The sequence below is a fragment of the Mytilus californianus genome, unplaced genomic scaffold (assembly GCF_021869535.1).
Source record: "Mytilus californianus isolate M0D057914Y unplaced genomic scaffold, xbMytCali1.0.p SCAF_3, whole genome shotgun sequence".
NCBI lineage: Eukaryota > Metazoa > Mollusca > Bivalvia > Mytilida > Mytilidae > Mytilus > Mytilus californianus.
In genome coordinates, this window is record NW_026262679.1 from 102,906,209 (window position 1) to 102,925,307 (window position 19,099).

General features: G+C 31.9%; 2 protein-coding genes across 6 annotated transcripts in view; both read left to right on the forward strand.

The window, feature by feature from the left end:
• Nucleotides 1-9,257, forward strand: part of LOC127735618 (sulfotransferase 1C2-like) — an 89,195-nt gene extending 79,938 nt beyond the window's left edge. For 2 of the 5 annotated variants that reach the window (XM_052245849.1, XM_052245848.1), the window contains exons 2-6: nt 4,106-4,309; nt 4,620-4,931; nt 5,256-5,362; nt 6,856-7,033; nt 9,087-9,257. In XM_052245849.1, the coding sequence (XP_052101809.1) occupies nt 4,106-4,309; nt 4,620-4,931; nt 5,256-5,362; nt 6,856-7,033; nt 9,087-9,199 (914 nt within the window). In that variant the 3' untranslated portion in view covers nt 9,200-9,257. Of the gene's footprint in view, nt 1-3,000; nt 3,134-3,609; nt 3,857-4,105; nt 4,310-4,619; nt 4,932-5,255; nt 5,363-6,855; nt 7,034-9,086 lie in introns of those variants that run through there. The other 3 variants (XM_052245846.1, XM_052245852.1, XM_052245850.1) reach the window with 3 other exon arrangements.
• An 891-nt stretch (nt 9,258-10,148) lies between these two features.
• On the forward strand, nt 10,149-19,099 carry LOC127735617 (sulfotransferase 1C2-like). Its single transcript, XM_052245845.1, has 6 exons — nt 10,149-11,735; nt 12,161-12,364; nt 13,111-13,431; nt 16,713-16,819; nt 18,193-18,370; nt 18,882-19,099. The coding sequence occupies exons 1-6, from the start codon at nt 11,702-11,704 to the stop codon at nt 18,992-18,994; spliced, it is 957 nt and encodes a 318-aa protein (XP_052101805.1). The 5' UTR covers nt 10,149-11,701; the 3' UTR covers nt 18,995-19,099.

The window sequence follows — 19,099 nt, forward strand, 5'->3', positions numbered from 1 at the left end:
ACTACTAGCTTTAAATGATGAATCGTGAAAAGAATTTAGAACAAAAGTATTTCCTTTATATTCTATGCATTCAAAATTTGGTCTGATTTTGTGATACTTTTGGAAATGTTTTAATGTTTAGCGCCAATTCAGAATCGAAGACCATTTCATTCTGCCTGACTTACCATAAAATCTGATAGTTTTGCAAATGGTCACATAGACATTATCGTGAAATCTAAACTGATTTATATGCGCAAAATAAAATTTTCTTCAATGTGGTTACATTAAAGATAAGATCGGTGAATCATCCTTGAAAATGCCCCATTTGAAATGTGTAATATTATTGCGTTGCATAAGGTCCCTTGAAACTGGTATCATTGTGATGTTTCTATCACGTGATTCAAATGTCATCTTTGACTTTGTTACGTTTTATGTACTTAAGATAACATATCTCCTTTTATGGATTACAAGTACAAGTACAAATAACAACTTTATCTTTTTATATAAATTAAATGATTACTTCAGTACCTCTATTCTAACATGTCAATACACATAGTTTTTCAATATCAAGATCAATTAAAAAATGAAATAAACATAAACATAAACATAAAACATTGTAGATGTTTAACTATATAATTTAGCAATATATGAAATAAAAAATCATTCTTTTCCAGTGACAAATCAATAAAACAATTATCTATAGAGACATGTATCATAATATGTTCTGAGTTTAGGGAATAACTAGATCCAGATGGTGTATCCCTAAATATGTTTCATTAACTTAGTATGTAACATGTTTATATATTTAATACAATTCTTTGTTGAGAATAATAAAATCCTTTGGTTTTGGTTTCACCACTCTGATATAAAAACTCATCAAATATATCAGGCTTATAATGTTGGACGCCAGACGCGCGTTCCATCTACATGAGACTCATCAATGGTGCTCGATTAAAAAGTTGGTAGGAAAAATCAAATAAAACGGATGCTGAGTTAGTGTGATTTACTATTTGAATGAAATTTCAAAAATCACGTGTTTACTCATCGTTGATAAATAATTGTGTCAGGTGTGATTTCTTTATCTTCAACGACTAATGAGTATCTGAGGTTATATTGATGAAGTAATGGTGGCAAATCTGCAGCTTGAATTAAAGTGTTTTCAACTTCACTTTCAAGGTTACTGTAACAGTCTTTTCCTTCAATAATTTGACAAACAAGATCTGAAAGCTTTGATCCACATTTATAAAAGTACATTTCTTTGCCTCTATTCCATTCACAACATATGGTTAAATACAGTCGTACTGGTGAATGCTTCACAGTTTGGTTGAATATGAACTGTAAAAGTGTAGGGACAAATCTATGGCAAGAGTCTTGTTTCAGCTCCAATGTATAATTTTGATCTTTCCAGTGAGGTACCATTCCATTTTCAACGTAACTGTTAATTATATCTAAAGTCTTACACAGGCAATCTGTTATATTGTGTGATGTGCCCTTGCAGTGTTTAGTGTGACTTAAAAGAGCCGTTTTAATGTGATATGATTTCAGTGCATTGTCTACCCGTCTTGATAATTTGCTATGATTGAAAATTTTCATAAATTTGTATACATCCCTATGACATTGCGAAGTGGTCTGGATAGCTTTACACTCTGAACTACAATGAGACAATCTCCAGCATCCAGCATCACAGAACGAATTACCACAACCTTTAGCGACAAGATACTTGGTAGAGTCATCCTCTTCACTAGATGTTTGTTCTGAAATTTGGAAAGCTGGAACGAAATCGGCGTATATCATCTTATCAACGGACGGTTTGTTTTTGGTTTTCCAAACTAATGCAAGCTGACATCCTGGTAGACATCTTCCATACTGCAAAGTACCAGTGGGCATATCAAGTTCGTATACAAGTATTTCTCCCTCAATATTACTTTCTGTTTCACATGACTGACACATAGCTTCTATTGCCAAATCGATGTTTGCAGTAAATTCACTTAAAACAGCTTTGCTAGTTCCACTTACAAACTTATGTAGTCTTAACAGATCTTTATAATGTGACACGTTTTCCCCAGTTTTAATCTTTTTCTCAATTTGTTGTGAAACAAACGTTGTAAATGAAATTGGTTTCTTTTCAGAAGCACATTCAGAGGCCCCGGAATCGGCGGTATCAGAGGAAAGTAAGAGAGACTTTAAGGTGTCCATCACATCGTTTGTGTGATCTGTAAAAGCTTTTTTATACGATTCACTTTGTTCTATAAGTGTTTTTTCGTACAAAAGGTTCGACAGCGTTTTTGATATTATTTTTTTATATCCAGGACAAGATGACTGTACTGCGATATCTGATACAATTGGTTTGAGAACTGCCAAACAGTCAAATTCAATTGTGTTGATAGCACAAGAAGGGTCAAATTCAACTGTTGTGCTTTCTTCTCCCCATACTGTAGTTTTTTCTTCCATACTTCCACACGGCACTAAACATGCAATGCTTAGTACCTCACTTAATTCATTGAAAATATCACGAAGTTTTTTCATAAATATATCCATAGCTTTACAGATATCTTTGATTTCATCATCGTCATAATCTATAAAGTACTTTGTTCTCAGATAATCAAAAAACCGTTCCATGTTCTCTCTTGTCAACTTATTCTATATAAATAAGAAAGAGAAGATGCTTAGTCAAAAAACATAAGTCTGATCAGTAATAATGATTGTTAATAGTCAAACTTACTTCCTTGTTGTCGTTTGATACAAATCAATACACCGGAAGCAATTATATTTGTCAATGAATATTATTTTCCATGGTTGAATTGTTATTCAATCATGTTAGAAAATTGACAAACCCAATTAACTTTTGCTCCCCTTATAAACAATTAGCATCATAGAGCGCAATATTCATTCAAATAAAAGGAAAAAGTGTCGGATCGATTTTATTATTTTCATTATCAAGTCAAATGTTAATGACCAAGTTCTAAATTTTACCCCACAATTTGAGGTTAGTTTAATTTCATTTTAATTGAAGCAGTACAATTACCCAGCATACATCACTGCTGTTAAAGACCCTGGTTGTCATGGTAGACTGTGGATGACAGCAAATTGATTAATATTTTGTATCCTTATTTTTACAAGTGGAAAATGATAGCTAAAGGAAAGTATCATTTTGGTGAGTTTTCCTCTACTTTTTTCGAATTTTATTTTCAATGTTTATGTAGGAAAATCTTACTTCGTGTTCATATACTATTATAACGATGTTGTAATAAAGTAATTAGGGTTCCTCCACCATGTAGGGAAGCTTGCTCACATCTTTCTTGGTAGGCTAAGAGGCACATACAATAACAAACGTTTCTCATCAAATTTCTATTCTAGTTCTAAAATCTAATTACAAAACAGTATCCGGAACATAATATGCAAGAAACTATGCAAAGAACAATAACTCTATGAAACCCACTGACCATGCCAATCTACATTCTAACATTTGTTTCTTCAATTCAGAAGTGTAATATTATTGATTTTGATACATTTGTTTGTGCATGACCTATTTCACATTTAGATATAAATACATTGAGCTGGTTTTTATATGAACGTATATATAGATCTATGCTATGCGTTTTGGGACTTCATTTTTTTTCCTTCTTTTTTTTTAAATGAAGCCGATCGATTGATTTATGTGCATAATTTACCGACAATTAAACGAAATAAAATCGTCTGCTAAGTTTACAACTGATAACCTACATTTCTTAAAGAGTGCTTTACTGATGTTTCTAAATCGCCGTGACTATATAAAGGGGAAAAGGTAGTATTACATTTTCCCGGCTTTAGTTTGGCCTTTTGTGTATCCAAGACAGTGAAGGAAGTCAACTTAGGAGCACTGTGATTGGATGAAAGGGTACAATATATTTTTTTATTTATCTATGAATAACTGCTTTAATTGTGTATATTTACAATATAAATTTTGAACCCCATTGATATATTTTCTTGAGAATTATTCGAAAAGACTTCTACATTTTCATACATTTGATGTAAAATGACGGTGGGCTTGGATACCATAAACAAACTCCGTTTGGAAATTGTTATTATACTATTTGACATAACTGTTTTGTCCAGGTTTTTCAATGCTGTCTTCAAATGTTTACAGGACCAATTACTGATGAGGATGAAGTAGTAACAGTTACTTTATCAGAAGATATGAAAGTGGAAAATTTAGTTGTAGACGAATTTGAAACAGGAATAAACTTCAGAAAGAATGGCATACTACCTGATCCAAGAATTATGATACCACAAATTCAAACAATGGACGTCTTCGATGATGACATCTTCATTTGTGCTTATATGAAATGTGGTAAGAACTCTTACTAATTTTTCAAGCTGAAAGTCGAGTATTTTTTCGTTAAGTTATTCGATTAACCGCAAATTCGAAAAAAGGTTAGTGTGTCCTGTCTGCCCGTCCGTCTAAGCTTTCCACATTTCGTATCGAACTGAGAAAAAAGACAAAAACGAAACACTAGGTTGATCAATTAAACCAAAAAATGTGCACATGACAACTCTTGGATCTTAATCATTCAACACTTATTAAGATATTATACATGTGTCATGTGTACTCGCCTTCAGATGTATCTAAGGGACTTTTATCTGTATATTTATATTGATAGGAACTCATTGGGTATGGGAAATGGTACAGATGATAGTGAACGGCAAGACTGAATACTATTCAAAAGCTAAAGAATGTTGTATGTTGGAATTCCATTTGCCGGATGAATACAGTGATTTACAGAGGCCAAGAATATTCAACTCTCATTTTACACCAAAATGTTTACCGAAACAAGCGTTTGAGAAAAAGTGTAAAATGATAATCATTGAACGAAATCCGAAAGATATTCTTACTTCTCAGTATCACCACTGGAAACTATTCCCTCAATTCTCACTACAATGGTCAGACTTCCTTAAAAGTGTATATACAAATGGTAAGTTATGAGATTTTAGATTAAGCACATCATATCTTCTCGAGTTACGACTGTCTATTTGATGTTGCCTTTGGTATCTTTCGCCTTTCTTTTACTATGCTTAATTGATTTCTTTAAAGGTCAGTACGTCTGAAATGACGGGAATGGATTTATAACAACAATGATAGTGTTGTTTGTGTAAAAAATATCATAATATAGCCACAAAAAGTTCATTTAGAAATCTTTTCGATATTGTTTATCATCATCCTAAGATTTACCGTGTGAACTATGATATTCAGATATTGTATTAAAACAGTAGCAAATTTATGAACTTTTCATTGGCAGATCGGAATGTGAGTTCCAATTGGTTCTTTTACCGAAAACAATGGTCTGATTTCTTGTCATCAAGTGACAACCCATGCCTAGTATTGAAATATGAAGACATTAAACAGGTAAATTTAGATGATTACCTACATAAGAAAAACTCATAGAGCTAAAGACATGTAAACTATTAATAAATAACTACATACATAGTATATATAATAATATATAATATAGACATAAAACAAATTAAGTCATTTAGACTTCTTGAATAAAAATGAACCACACATTGTTCCTGTTTGTTCGTTGCTTGATTGAACAATGTAGAAGGCTATAAAGTAAGGTGTTACTCGACTTTTTCCAAAATCTTATGTTTAATTGCATTTTCCTTTTAGCCACGCCCTTGGAGCAAAATCTTCTTTTTATAAATAATGTAAAAATGTTGTAAAGGTCAGTACGTCTGAAATCTTCTTTTTATAAATAATGTTAAAATTATGGTGGTCAAAATGTTAAATGACACAAAAGCTACCCAAAAATAGTCAACATTATGATTTTCATATTCAAAATATGCAATAATGACGTCATAATGACAAAATCAGTGATTAAACGTGCCATCTATTACCATCTCTATGTATTTTTCGTCAACTGCTCTAATTTTACAAAAACAATTTTGCCTAGAAAATTACTGTTTTTGCATAACAGATTTCTATTGTCGTGTGAGCAACATCAGACTTATCAATCATTTGTTTTATTTTATATAAATATATTGCTGATATGGTCCAATTAGTTATCAAAGGTACCAGGATTATAATTTAATACGCCAGACGCGCGTTTCGTCTACATAAGACTCATCAGTGACGCTCAGATCAAAATAGTTATAAGCCAAACAAGTACAAAGGTGAAGAGCATTGAGGAACCAAAATTCCAAAAAGTTGTGCCAAATACGGCTAAGGTAATCTATTCCTGGGATAAGAAAATCCTTAGTTTTTCAAAATTTAAAAAAATGACCATAATATAATTGATATTCATGTCAACACCGAAGTGCTGACTACTGGGCTGGTGATACCCTCGGGGAATTGATACATTTTAGTCCTAGAAAAAAGTAAACTAACAAAAATAACGATCTCCAAGTAAAATTCAAAATGGAAAGTCCCTTATCAAATGGCAAAATCAAAAGCACAACCACATCAAACGAATGGAAGTTACGGAAATGAATAAATTGTAATAAAGAACTTGTTAACATTTATTTGTATGCACAATGTCTCTTACTGAAATACAAATTCAAAACTTATACTAGAAAATACATGACATTCTCTGCTCACATGATTAATATAAATGACAAAGCTTTACATGGACCTCAAATGTGGTTTATTGTAATGCATGTAAATGCATGCAGTGTGTAGACGCGTTAATATTTTCACTTGTTTACAATAATTTCCCAAAACTAAAGGTTAACTCATTAACGTTTTCAGTAAACTAGTTTGGTTTTGAGGCCAATAAATGTTTTCCATACATTTGTATATGGCTTCCCAAATTTGGATTTGGATTTCAAATGTACTTTTGAAAATTACAGTTCAAAGGTGCTTTATTAATAAATAATCTATATGTGTTTATGAATTTACAGAATACACTCGCGAGTTTGTTCAAACTCGCCGATTTCCTAGGTTATCCACGTGAAGAAACTTTTTTAAAAGAAATACAAGAGAAATGTAGTTTGGAAAAAATGCGAGACATGGAAAAGCTAAGAGAGAGTGGAACTGAGTTGGTTAACTCTGATCAGGTGTCCAAGTTGTACAGAAAAGGTTTGACTAGACGCCTTAGACAATTAAGCTTGGTATACATGCCCACCTTTGTATCTATTGGCAAAGAACTATGTTTTTGTGAACCAATCAACTCATCAATGTGACTACTTAAAAGCTGGGTTCAAACACACATTCGTTAAAGCAGTTGCCTATTCTTTAAGTGACTGTATTTTTCAATGTTCTTTTTAAATTGTATTTCGTATATGTCCTGAGTGTTTGTCCCCTAAATCTATGTCTGATTTGTCTCATTAAAATACAATACCAGATCCAATTTGATTGAAATGTTAAATTTTTTATCCTTAAACCAATGCCCAAGTTTGACTTGAGTCGATTATTAATTACTCGCATTCCTAACTTGAAATAAAATATCTTTGAATCCATGTGTGCATGTGAAGTAAGATTGCCTTCAAAATCATTGTTTATTAAATTCATTTTACCATATATTGATATGTGTTTTTTTTTAATTCAACTGCTATTTACAAAATTCGGTGAAGCATGTTTATAAAACATTAGCATATGCACATTTCAGTCTTGAACTGGTTAAGTTTGTTAAAAGCAGTCTTGTATTCCTCCTTACCATCTGCCATAACTAATAATTCTTTGAGACTTTCAATAACAAAATTGGATTTTGATTGGCAGTAAAACGTTTTTGTATTATAAGTGTTAAAATGATTCATAAACTCTCTCAAATGTGTGTACAATCTTTCTTGCATGACTCTGGATACAGTTGATCTTCGTCATTTTTAATATATTGTATAAAGCCAATTTACTATGGCAAGCCGTTCTCGTCAAAACTATGTTTAAACCATTTTTCGAAATATTTACACACTGAGAATTAAAAAAAAAACACACTGAGATTAAAAAACCTAAAAACACACACTGAGAATTAAAATTTACACTCTGAGATTTCATAAAAACGCACTGAGATTACAAAAAATGAAAAACACATACTGAGAATTGAAAATTACATAATGAGATTTCCAAAAGACACACTGAGATGAAATAAACTGAAAAACACACACTGAGAATTTGAAATTACACACTGAGATTTGTGCGCACTTTTTATGCGCACATATCTAATTAGCATAATTAATATGAATCTATTACAAGCTTAAAACAACAAGGGGACAAAACTCATTAGTCATTCAATTTGGCGCTAAATGTTTTATAAAAAACATTAAAAATACAACGTATAGAAAAACTACGTTATTAAAGACCAATAGAACAAGAAAAATAACCACTCACTCTCATTACAAAATATAACCAAATGGTGAAAAACTTTATTAAAATTATAAGAAAACATTGGAACAATCTGCAAAAATACAAACAATGCAGTGATTTTCCCCCAAGTGCCTATTATAGCATATATACGTAACAAAAATATAAAAAATTACCTTGCGAAATCAGGGTAACAGTTGAAAGACTTTTGAAAAGGGACCATGCTTAAAAGTTTTAAGCAAAAATTCCGATATACTGTTAGTAATAATCTGAATTATAGGCAAAAAAACTTATGAATACGAGTGAGCAAAAAAAATTGTTAAGTCTTTAAATTTATTACGAATGTTGGTTGTAGCATGGAAGTAATATTCAAAACCTTTTAAATATTACTTCCATGGGGAGACCAAGATATTAATCTGTTGAATTATTTATCTCATGAATATTCATTAGTAATTTGCATATTAATCTCAGTGTGTATTTTTGAAATCTCATTGTGTAATTAACAATTCTCAGTGTGTGTTTTTCAATTTATTTCATCTCAGTGTGTCTTTTTAAAATCTCAGTATGTAATTTTAAATTCTCAGAGTGTGTTTTTCATATTTTTAAATCTCAGTGTGTTATTATAAAACCTCAGTGTGTAATTTCGATTTCTCAGTGTGTAATTTCAATTTCTCAGTGTGTTATTTAAGGTTCTTAAATCTCAGTGTGATTTTTTTAAATTCTCAGTGTGTAATTTTTTCGAAAAAATGGTTTAAACATAGTTTTGACGAGAACGGCTTGCCATAATATACATCATCTAACCCGTAATAAAACTATCTATGGTTGCTCGTTTTAGGTGTTGTTGGTGATTGGAAGAACAATTTTACAGTTGCACAGAATGAACAATTTGAAGCTCTGTTGAAGACAAAACTGAATGGAGTAGATGTAAACTATACATACGAATTATAAAAGACGTTTTCTACTGCGCTATTTCCTATTAATTTTTCATTAAAAGTCTGTTTCTTAATCCACTTTGTTGAAAAAATAATGATTGAGGATCTATTTGTGTTCTTTTTAGTGTCTTACTATTAGTGTGGATAAAAAAGATGTTGGGTAAACGTCCAATGATACAGCAACCCAACGACATATAACACATCTTTGACTTTAGACATTACTACCTTCGTAATTCAATACATGGAAATACTCAGCTATTCTTCCATGAATAAGATAGAGGCGTTATGAACCAACTTTACTACAACTTTATATGAAGTATACTTCCAATAAAAAGGGAGAAAATACACAAGGTGTAATGAAACTGTAAGTCGAATAAAGACAGGCATCATCATGGTCATAGAAAAAAATACGAACAGATAAATAGGAACCCAAAAACACTACATAGAAAACTAAAGTCTTGGCAATACTAGATATATATATTACATATGCAAGTGCTGCTGAAATGTTGCTACACAGAAATAGTAAGTCTATAATGGGAAAATTGAAATCATAAATGCTATTGGTATGAATAACAAAGTTTAAGAAAATGATTAAGATATCGTTTTATAAGTTGATAATAGTTTCATGTTGAACCGAACCAAAAGAAAAAAGAGATAACAACTGTCCACCAAATACTACACAGTAAACTAAAGAACGAGCAAGATGACCACCACCATCAAGCAAGGGTGAACTCATGTGATCCCCAAAGATAAGCAGTTCCTGTTTCAATAGTAGTACCCGATGCGTTGATCATATCTAAAGTGTTATAAGGGTTCCGCGTCGAGGATGCGGGAGCTCTAGTTTTCACTTTGACCGTCTGTCCGTCCGTCTCTCTGTCCGTCAACAATGTTTGTAAGCGCAAAATCTCCAAAAATAAAGGTAGGAGGCAAATGAAATTTTGCACAGTTGTCATGCATATGTAAATGTGCATATTATATTTTGATGGAATTTGGCTCATTAATTTGGGGAATAAAACTTCGTTATTGTTAAAAAATCACAAATTTTGAGAAATGTCTTCCTATTACAGGATTTTAACAAAAACTGACATATAGGTGTATCAAGTTATTTCAAAGTGGTAGAAAAAACGTCAAAACTTACTTTTTGTTAAAAAATCACAAATTTTGAGAAACATCTTCTTGTGGTAGGATGTCATCAAAAATTGATATATAATACAGGCATAATATGCATTTCAAATTGTTTCCTCGAGTCAAAATTGTGTTAAAAACTTAGTTTTTGTTAAAAAAAATGATAAACTCTGAGAATAACATTTTTTGCTAGGATGTAAATGAAAAAGGTATCAGTTGCTATTACGAAATGACTCTCTGTGTCAAAATTATCGATTGCCCAACATTTACCATAAAGCACACAAAAATACATAGTGCTTGGATTTTAACAAAACATATAATAATCGAGAACACAACCTAAATTAATTGCTGGTGTCAAAATTTATGAGAATTTGCTTTGTATGCACCAATCTCTTTGCCTCACATAAAAATCGGAAAGCGGGGCCCTTGTTGACATGTCAGTTTTCTCTAGTTTCCTATATTTTTATTCCATGTCTATTGACATTTCACTAAATCGGTCGCAATATAGATTAATAAGAACGAACAGAAGAATTTTCAGTTAATGATAAACTAAACAAGACTTTACCACCATATAATGTTTATTTAAACTTTGATTAGCATTTAAATTTGGGAAATATATCAGCTTATTAGAAATAGAACTGTTTTTTTTTACTTACCAAATCTAAATAGAACATCCTTCGTGAAAAAAGAGGTAGAAAATATAAAGAAGACACTCAAAAACCGTAAGTCGAAAAAAAACCAATACCATGAACAAAAAGAAAAACCGCAATCATTCGAATTGTATCTATGAAAATGTTGATAGGATATGATTGCAGGTTATGATCTGATTAAGTATATTTAAAATGTGGTAATATTAGTGTGCAGTTCAAATATATCATTTTTGAAAATTTCTGCCAAAAGATCCTCCTTGTTGTTTCATAAAAATTCAAAACTGAAGAAACTCATACTTATTTAGTTAAAACAATGCCATCATGTTTGTGTATTCTTAGTTCAAGGATTTGTGGCTCAAAATTTAAAAGTACAGATTAGGTCGCCATGCAAGTTGTGGCCGAAAGTGTTCCTCTACGCGCATCATGTAATTCTGCTGTATGTATGATTTTTCATATAACTAATTTTATCTGAGACAACTTTTTTTTATTGAATTGAGTAAACATTCTAACATTGACACATCTTTTTCACGTGTCATAGTTGAACTTCACATTTATTTATCTAATTTATGATTTTGAATTTACGCGGGTTAAACACCATCGACTAATATTTATTAAATATAGATCATGTGAGTATTTATGGTATGTACATAGATATTCACACTTGTGTACAAGTCATGTGATCGTTCATTTTTATATTTATCATGTTTATTATGTGCACATGTTGAAACTGTCTCGCACAGAAAATGGAGAAGCCACAGAAAGGAAAGTATGAATTTGGTAGGTCGGATTGCAAAGTCGTATTTTTAGTACAAATATATTGTGTACACAATAGATAATCGCTAACCATGCATGGTGGTTCACCGAGGGTTCATGCACCTGAGATAATTTAATTCTTATAAACTTCCGTATCGAGGTATTTTTATTTAGGACTTAGCTTTATTCCCTTTTTCTTTACTTGAATAAAAGGTATTTTCAACTTTGGGGTGGGGGGGGGGGGGGGGGGGGGGGTCAAAATGCGTATAGATTAGTTTATTATAGTGAGTGTTGACAAATCGTAAAATACTAAATGAGAATTAAACAATGTCATAAGGTAGAACGATACAGATATATGAAACTATTAACTTTAATAGTTAAAGAAAAGTTTGAAGAAAGTAAAAATTAAGAATAGAAATGATAAAAAAAACATTATATTTTTTCCTCAGGACCGATTACAGAAAAAGACATTGTCGTAAGCATCAAACAACCTGGGAATGCTGATACTGAAGTCCTTATTGTTGAAGAACAAGAGATAAGACTCTCCTTCCAAAGGTTAGGGGTTATTCCAGATCCAAGAATTCTTATTCCGTCGTTTAAAGAAATGGAGTGTTATGATGACGATATATTTATTTGTGCTTATCCAAAATGTGGTATGTTACTTTATTGCTCTATGTCGGTTTTCATTATTTATATACATGTTCTATATTATCGTGATTATCTGTAACTATAGCTCCCTGCTCAGTCGATCATGGTGGATGCTTCATTATCGTATCACGGCTACGGAGTACGTGAGCAGAATTTATCATCGACATCATAGTCTGTGAGGGGAAGTTATCAGCGACTTCACAGTATGAGAGCAGGGCTCTCGGCCATAAAACTTTTTTCAGTACTCGGAGTACAAAATTTGTGCTCAAAACAACAAAAAGATTTTGATTGGTTGATTTCTGAGTCTGAGTACGAAAATCGTGCTCGAAAGTTTTATGACTGCAAGGCCTGAACTTACTTACGTTAGAAGAACCAAGCGTAAATCTGTCTAAAGGACAGGAAAAGAAAAGAAAAACCTGAAATGATACGATTACAGATATATGTATAGATATGAATAGGTTAATTATCAAATGTTCTACACATTGATGTCATAAAATGTTTGCATTTTTTTTATATATACAATGTAGTATTATGCATTTTGTATTGTTAAGTTAAATGCTGCACTCTCAAAATTAAGTAAAAAGTTTTTTAAAAAACTTTTATTTGTGTGTGAGTTAATCTTGTAATAAAATTTACTCGTATAAAACATTTTCTTTTAATTATTAAGAATATCACTTTTTTTTTTAAATTAGCCGATTTACAAAATTCTTTATTTGTTTAATAATTTATTCTTAAAGATGTATATACTCAGGTACACATTGGGTTTGGGAGATGTGTCAGATGATAATAAAAGGTAAAGCTGAATACCACTCAAAAGCTAAAGAATCATGTATGGTGGAATTTCACCTGCCAGAGGAATACAAAGATATCCCACGTCCCAGAATATTCAACACTCACTTTACACCAGTATGTCTTCCAAAACAAGCCGTTGAAAAGAAATCCAAGTTCATTTTACTTCATCGAAATCCAAAGGACATTGTTACTTCACTGTATCACCATATGGTCAAGACGAAGATAAATATGGACAGTACTACATCATGGAGCCAATTTCTGCAATATATCCTCAATAATGGTATGTTTAAGATATCATGACATGTAAATTTGTGTTATACAATTTGAAAATTAGAAAGTCGCACTTTTGTCTATTCTGAAAAATAACGAAAATAAACGCTCAATTTTGAATTAGCTACACTGTGGTTGATTTCGCATCAAAAGCCTTTAAATTATTTCAGAACAAATGTTGTCTGATTAAAAGACATTGACATTTTTCATAAATTTTAAAGTTCTGCAGCTAGATGTTTATTTGTTTTTATTCTTTGACCATTCAAGTGACTTTTGCTTCTGATCGATCCTTTATGAAAACTACATATAGTAACTAAAACGTAGCAGATTTACTACTGTCATTAGAAATAAGAAATTCCACAGTCAAATTGATTAATTGTCTGAAACCTCTGTTACATGGTATTGTGCTCGACTTAAATGCTGGGTCGTGATTTCGATCTTCGACCGGGCGAAATCAGACTAAAATTCGTATATTTGCTTCTCAGTTGCACAGGCGACATTTATTGCTTCGCATCACGGTGCGAAGTTATTAGTTTCATACGATATTCACACCATCTTGAAATTATTACGTAACAAATATCGGTTCCATTGGTTGCCTTATGATGTGGGAAAAATCCTATTTGCTAGAATGAGATATAAAATTGGGAAAGTATCCCGGACAGGAGAAGATATTAAATACGACATAATTACAGTATGGGTATTCAAGATCCGATCCGATACCCGATCAATGAATAAAGGAGTAGGTTCGATAAGGCCCTAAAATTGCCCTTAATTCTAGCTGAAATTTGAAATTAGGATTTATTGACGACCAATTTCACAAGGAATCATAGGTAATATAATGACTAAATTGGAAAAACGTCTTTTTGTTGAAAATTTATGTTTTTGAGTTCTATTCATGACGTCACAAATAACACTCATTTTGATTTTCCGCGAAAATTCGATGAAAACGAGTAAATTAACATTGATTTTTTGGAGAGGAAACATAGATCGCATGCGTCATAAACAAAGAAATTTTAGCCTAATGTTTGTTATGAAACTTTACATATCTGACTTGAATATGTCGACGCCTGTGCTCTATGTTTCCCAGGTCTTAATTTGGTTGAAATCCGGACGATTTTGTCTAATGTCGGAAAAATCTCTATTTTTAACCTATTTGGGATGTAAAAATCAATACTTGAAAATAAAACTTTGGCAAAAATATAGTTTTATTTAACTTTCTCACATGTCTTTTCGTCAACTTAAAACACGTGTTATCCTGAAACATTGAACTTTATAATCAGAGCCAAATTTGGCCATTACTGAACTTCCTCATTTGCCTGTGACTGGTTTACCTAGCTTTATAATGTCGTGTTCAATTCATGTTGATACATAGAAGGAGGGACTAGGATGAAGTTTCTGAGTGGTCATCTGACTATATACGCATATACACCAACACTGAAAATGCATATATTACTGACAATGATCTTCAAGAATTTTGTCAAAATACATGTATTCCATGTTATGAAACCAAATAATATATATATAAACAGAAACATTCAGACCATATGGTACTCTCACATACTTATTCAACCACATCTTAATTGAAAGCATGATACAGCGAAGCACTCCGAAGCTTTTATGAAAGCCAAAACTTGTATATTAGTAGAGATAAAGGAAAACATGGTCAAGCCGGAGTCTGAATAATATTTCCAGGAGGGGTGATTTGTATTCCTGAAAAAAAGTTTAACTCATTAATAAGCATATTAAACATGCGGCTTGTTCTAAATATTGCACAGATGTTTTTGGTCGGAAATATGTCAGTCGATTCGTATGCGTTTCGTCTAATACGCAATCTAGAACGCACATCAGTCGACTGGCTCATATTTCCAGCCCTGAAATAACTTTGATACGAGCCCCTGTGAATTGTTTGGAAATTTTATTTCATTTCTTGATATGTTGAAACAGCCTATGACTCGAACAATTTTGTAGTAGGTTCGACACTCATATTTAGTTTATTTACACAAATCTTTGCCATTGTGAATTGTCGTGTTCCATAGTTGAATAATTAGTTCCTAAGAAAGACTTGTGTCATCATTTTGGATTTTTATGCCCCCGCAACTGAAAGTTGGGGGGCATATTGTTTTACCCCTGTCCGTCCTCTGTCCTTCCGTCTTTCCGTCCTTCTGTCTGTCCGTCCCATTATGGGTATATAGCTATTCCAGATAACTCCTCCTACAGCTTGAATGCTAGGAAGTTTTCACTTTTCTGGCTGTTTGTACATATATTGAAGGTGTGCATGAGGTCAGGGTTTTGATTTTTATTGATATTTGCTCTTTTGGGAGATAGCTGAACTTTGTCAATTTTTGACTTCATACTTGCATGAGAGGTGCATAGCTATTCCAGATAACTCCTCCTACAGTTGGAATGCTAGAAAGTTTTCACTTTGCTGGCTGTTTGTACATATATTGAAGGTGTGCATGTGGTCAGGGTTTTGATTTTTATTGTTATTTGCTCTTTTGGGAGATAGTTGAACTTTGTCATTTTTGGAGCATATACTTGCATAAGAGGTGCATAGCGTTTCCGGATAACTCCTCCTACAGTGAACCATAGACCTATGTGCTCCCATGCTCATTTTTGTGTATTTTAAAATAACACTTTGCATCTGCGGAGGCATCATTTGTGTCTCCCAGACACAATAATATCTCAAAGAAAGTCCTACATTGACTTTGTTATAAAACAGTTACTTCAGAGTTGAGTGCGGGGGCACCACTTTGTCTAGTTTTTTTGTAGTGGCTATCACATATATGAGAGTCTTCATTTCTCTATTCTTTATATTTTGGACAATTATTCTGTATTCTTTATATTTTGGCCAATTATTCTGTATTCTTTATATTTTTGCCAATTAATCTGTATTCTTAATATTTAGCACCCATTACTCTATAATCATTATTTTTCTCTTTTTTTTCTTCTTTTTGTTTTTTGTTTTGCCCAGTATCAACTTGTAAGCCCCAATCCAACCTCTGATATATGCAACAAATAATGTTGAATACGTTCAACTTAGTAAAATTCGGTGTTTCTTTCACCGTACACGATGAATAACTTGATTGGATAACCATGTTAGGCTGGAAGTTCAATTACGTATTCGGTTGAAGAGCCAATTTACTGGACGAAGCGAATTTTATGATGTTCCTTTGTATATGCTTTTACGAAAGAACTGAGAAATATTTAAAATTTTGTAATGTTTCATTTGATGGCGAAGAAGTTTGGTTTTTGTTTTATATGAGAAACACACTTATATCACATTCTTTTCAGATCGGGAGGTGAGTTCGAATTGGTTCTTTTATAACAAGAGATGGACTGAGTTTACATCATCTAACGACCTTGATGTATTTGTTATGAATTACGAAGACCTTCAAATAGTAAGTTAGAAAGTCCCTTCAATATACAAGTTACAGTTTACCATGATATATATGTGACGAATTTTCCAGAAACTAAACAATTAATAGAGAATATTATATGGCTTTTTCAATATCACATCCGTATCAATCCGAGACACCAATATAATCCCAAGAGCTCTGCTCGAGGGATTATATTGGTTGAGGGTTGATGCGGTGTGTGATATTGAAAAAGCCATATCATATACACTTTATTATATACCCAAAGTAGATGTTTTTTAGACGTGACATGACGTTATATAGATTAGGGGTTTGAAAAAGCCTTTGAAACCGTGACTGATATCGATGACGTGACGTCATACAACTTAGGGGTGTGATAAAAATTTTGCAACCGTGACTGATATCGATATCATCACGGATGGCTGATAGAGCACGATTGTCATTGATTGTATTACACATACAATTTACTTGTATTTACTACTAAGTATATAATAATGAAATATATCACCAGGCTCCTTTCTTTGATTCGGTTTTCCTCAAACTAAAGTTTAAACAACACCATTCTGATGTTTTATAATATGATGTAGAGAGCATGAAAAGGTCAGAACCACACTGTACCATCCTGGTAGTATTTTTATTTTTTCTGAATGTTGCTCATATTTCCTAGCTCATCAATCATGGAACTGATACATAATTTTTTTTATAAGACCCCGTAGTAATATTTGATACTGACGGGCTTACCAATCCAGATACTGTCTATTGCAATTTTATTTAAGTGAATAATAGTAGACTACCGTCAATGAATTTTTAAAGTTAAGTTGGCACATAATAAAGCCATTACGACTAAGAGGAATAACTGTTTATGAATCTACATCTTAAACTACAAAATATATTTGTCAGCTCAGTGTGTGTAACTCAAAACCATTTTTACTCTTGGATATAAACTTCATTCAAAGCATTTCAGTACATTGCAAAAATTGCAGACTTTATTTTGCAGATTGCAAATGTGTTTGTTTTAAATGAAGAAGATATGTTTTTTAAAAATCATATATCGTTTTTATATTTTCCTATACTATAAACCCTGTATTTTCCCTTTTCAAAGTTCCTCTAGGTGAACTTTTGAATTGTTTTTTTTAGTAACGTCCACGTCTTAAAGCATTTATCGTAATATGTATATATAAAAAAAGAAGATGTGCTTTGATTGTACATGAGACAACTATCCACCGAGACAAAAAGACGAGGTTGTACATGTAAGCAACTCTTGGCCAACGTCAACAACGAGCAAAACCCTTACCGTATAGTTAGCTATGAAATGCTTAGACATGTTTATACTATAAATATATGATACAATTTCATGTTTATGCTAAGGTTAATTATACTGTTTTTTTTTTTTGTAGGATGCAGTGTCATGTCTTTCAAAACTAGCCAATTTCATTGGATATCCCAGAGATGAAAAGATATTACAAGAAATAAAGGAAAAATGCAGTTTGAATAAAATGAAAGACGCAGAAAAGGAAAGAGACAGTGGAACAGCGGTTGTCAATTCAGAACAAGTATCAGATTTATATAGAAAAGGTATGGACTCTGTTAAAAACCTTTAATGTTCTATAAAAAATGTTTTCGGTGTCCATGTTATAGTTAGAGTTCAGAGAAATATCTGACCTACAAAAGTCAACAAAACACAAAGTGTAGACAAGAATTTCTTCAATGATGTATTACAATTACAATCGAAACATACAGGGTTAATATTATAGTTACAATAAAAAAATGTTTACATAAAAAGATCTATGTTATATATTAAAGTGTCACCTTTTGATTTGGGGGTCAACAGGTCTAAGGTGATATAAACTAGCAATAATATTATGTTTTATTTGTCCTTTTAAGCAAAATAGTATTTTGAATCCATGAAATTAAAATAATTTCTCTCGATAAATATGCAGTTCAAACAGCATCAGTTTGTAGCGCTAGTTTTCACTCGCTTGTGTGTGTCTTCCGTATGCAAAAATAATCTATAGACTTTTACTGAAAAAATAAAAACCTACAATGTTTAGGAAATATTTTGAATTAAACAAATTCTATATTTTAGGTGTTGTTGGTGATTGGAAAAACCAGTTTACTGTTGCTGAAAATGAACAGTTTGATGCTCATCTCAAAGAAAACATGAACGGAGAACATTTAAATTTTAAATATGAAATTTAAACTATATTACAGACGTTTTCTTGCGTTTTTTTTCTGGCGTTTAATGCAGCTGATCACTTGATCCATTTAGTATTAAATATAGTATATCTAGTCATACCAAAGTGA